This window comes from Papilio xuthus, unplaced genomic scaffold, assembly GCF_000836235.2.
Source record: "Papilio xuthus unplaced genomic scaffold, Pxut_1.1 DF828626.1, whole genome shotgun sequence".
Classification (NCBI taxonomy): domain Eukaryota; kingdom Metazoa; phylum Arthropoda; class Insecta; order Lepidoptera; family Papilionidae; genus Papilio; species Papilio xuthus.
The window spans coordinates 376-2,981 of NW_013530023.1; the positions used below are offsets into that span (position 1 = coordinate 376).

Here is a 2,606-nt window from a genome sequence, read left to right on the forward strand (position 1 = left end):
TCAAATGGAAGAAGCTGGTACTGGGGTGCTCCTGCCCAGAGGTGCGAGCAGTACTCCATATGGGGCCGCACTTGCGCCTTATAAAGTTGTAGGCGGTGGCCCGGCTGGAAATATTGCTTCGCCCTACTGAGCACACCCAGCTTTTTGGAAGCCAGCTTGGCCTTGTCTTCCAAGTGACCGCGAAACTGAACGTCACTCGATATGTCAACGCCGAGAATACCGATACTGGCTGAGGCAACCAGGGGAGTGTTCTCAAAGTGAAGATTTACGACAAAGGGATCTTTTTTAGCGGTAAAGGCGCAGACTTGTGTCTTTTTGGGATTGAATTCGACAAGATTTTGTCGACCCCAATCCGAGACTTCACCCAATAGGGTCTCCAGTCTAGACACAAGTCCAGTCCGGTTCTCATAGGCAGTAACCCGAGAAACGTTCGCCCGGGCCGTGTACAGTGCGTCACCCGTGCTATCGTCTGCATAGCAATGTATGTTGCTAATTTGCAGCATATCATTGATATGCAGAAGAAACAGGGTTGGCGACAGTACACAGCCTTGTGGGACACCAGCGTTAATTGGTTTGGGGTCAGAGCATGCGCCGTCGATAACGACCTTGATGCTCCGACCCTCCAAAAAGCTAGAAATCCATTCGCAGAGTTTCTCGGGTAGCCCGTAGGAAGGCAACTTCGACAGAAGTGCTTTATGCCACACCCGATCAAAGGCTTTAGCTACGTCCAGACTAACCGCCAGGGCCTCCCCCTTGCCCTCGATTGCCTCCGTCCATCGATGCGTGAGATACGCAAGAAGATCACCAGCTGAGCGGCGTTGACGGAAGCCGTACTGACGATCACTAATCAGCTGGTGCTCCTCAAGGTATCTCATAAGCTGGCAATTGATGGTCGTTTCCATGACTTTCGAGAACAAGGGAGTGATGGCAATCGGCCTGTAGTTGGACGGGTTCGAGCTATCGCCTTTCTTAGGGATCGGGTGGATTATGGCAGTCTTCCAAGATTTCGGGACTTCGCCTACAGAGTAGGAGAACCGGAACAGGCGCGTTAAAACCGGAGCCAACTCAGGAGCGCAAGTCCTAAGCACAATGGGAGGGATTCCATCGGGCCCACTCGACTTATTAACGTCCAGAGATTGAAGTACTTTACGCACTAATCTCTGACGAAACTGGATTTCCGGCATAAAGGTGTCACCGCACAGGATTTTCGGCGGCGAGCAACCTTTGTCCTCCAGAGTCGAGTTGGACGCGAAAAGAGAGCCAAGAAGGTCGGCCTTCTCTTTTGCGGTGTGGGCCAACGTGTCATCCCCCCTGCGCAGAGATGGTAAGGACGGCTTACAAAAATTCCCCTGGACAGCCTTGGCGAGAGACCAGAACGCACGAGTTCCCGAAGGAAGGCGCACCAGCCTCTCCCCAATGCTGGCCATGTGTTCCGACTTTGCCTTGGCAATAACTCTTTTGAAGGACCTGGAGGCGAAGTTGTACTTCTTTTTGAGTAGGCTGGTATTTACATCCCTAACCGCTGACGCCTCAGCCCAGGCTCGATAACAATCCTGCTTGTTGCGTGCAGCTAATTTGCAGGATTGACCAAACCAGGGCCGAGTATTGCCTCCAATGGGCACAACAGATGAAGGAATAAAAAGTTCCATTCCCTGAAGCACCACATCGGAGACGGAAACGGCAACGGCATCGGGATCGTCCAGCTTGAAGCACACACGCTCCCATGGGTAGGATGCAAAGAAAGACCGCATCCCATCCCAGTCTGCTGACCTGTAGTGCCATACTCGACGGTGGCCATTAGGTTTGACCCGTGGGCGACGCGAGATAGGCACTCTCGTCCGGATCAGGCAGTGGTCCGACGATCCCAAGGGGGCATCGACAGAAACCAAATAACTGTCCGGATGTGAGGTCAGCAGAAGGTCCAACAGGGAAGGTGTATGATCGTCCACATCTGGGATTCGCGTGGGCGAGGAAACCAACTGCGTCAGATCATATGACAAGGCAAAGTCGTGGACAGATCTCCCCGCGTGATCGGTGGTACGGGAACCGAGCCATTCGGCATGGTGGGCGTTGAAGTCGCCGAGTACCACAATTTCAGCGGAGGGGATCTGTGCCAGAACGGAATCTGTAGCCGTTTGGACTTGCTCCATGAGTCGGTCTATTTCGGCATTACCGCTATGGGACCTATAGAGGCACGCATAGACTCGCGGATGGTCATCGCTATCTACGCGCAGCCACAAAATAGATAGGTCCCTACCTTCAAGAAGGCTGAGGCGACGAGAACAGATATCCTCTCTGACGTACACACATACCCCGGCCCGAGGCAAAAAGGAGTGCTCCAATTTGTATCCGGGACAGGATAGGTACGAAGTGTCTGCCGGAGAGGATATCTGCGTCTCCGTGAGGAAAAGCAAGGCCGGCTTGGCCGTCTCGAGATGGTGATGGACGGCCTCCAAGTTCGAGTGGAGTCCCCTGATGTTGCAGAAATCCACGGTAAACGTGATAGGGGATGCCGCGTGATGGTGCCTTTGTTTGCCCCGGCGTCCTCCAGCAACGAGCGGAATGATGCCCCCCCCAGAATACGCAGGGCGGCCCGCGCGCTTACC

General features: G+C 54.0%; 1 protein-coding gene across 1 annotated transcript; it reads right to left on the reverse strand.

Annotated features, from left to right (window-relative positions):
* Window positions 1–5: 5 nt before the first annotated feature.
* Window positions 6–2,582, reverse strand: LOC106113064 (RNA-directed DNA polymerase from mobile element jockey-like; the record flags this gene model as incomplete). The annotated part of the gene is made up of 1 exon (XM_013305788.1): window positions 6–2,582. A coding segment is annotated over one exon (2,577 nt), but the record flags the coding sequence as incomplete, so codon positions are not given.
* Between the last annotated feature and the right edge of the window lie 24 nt (window positions 2,583–2,606).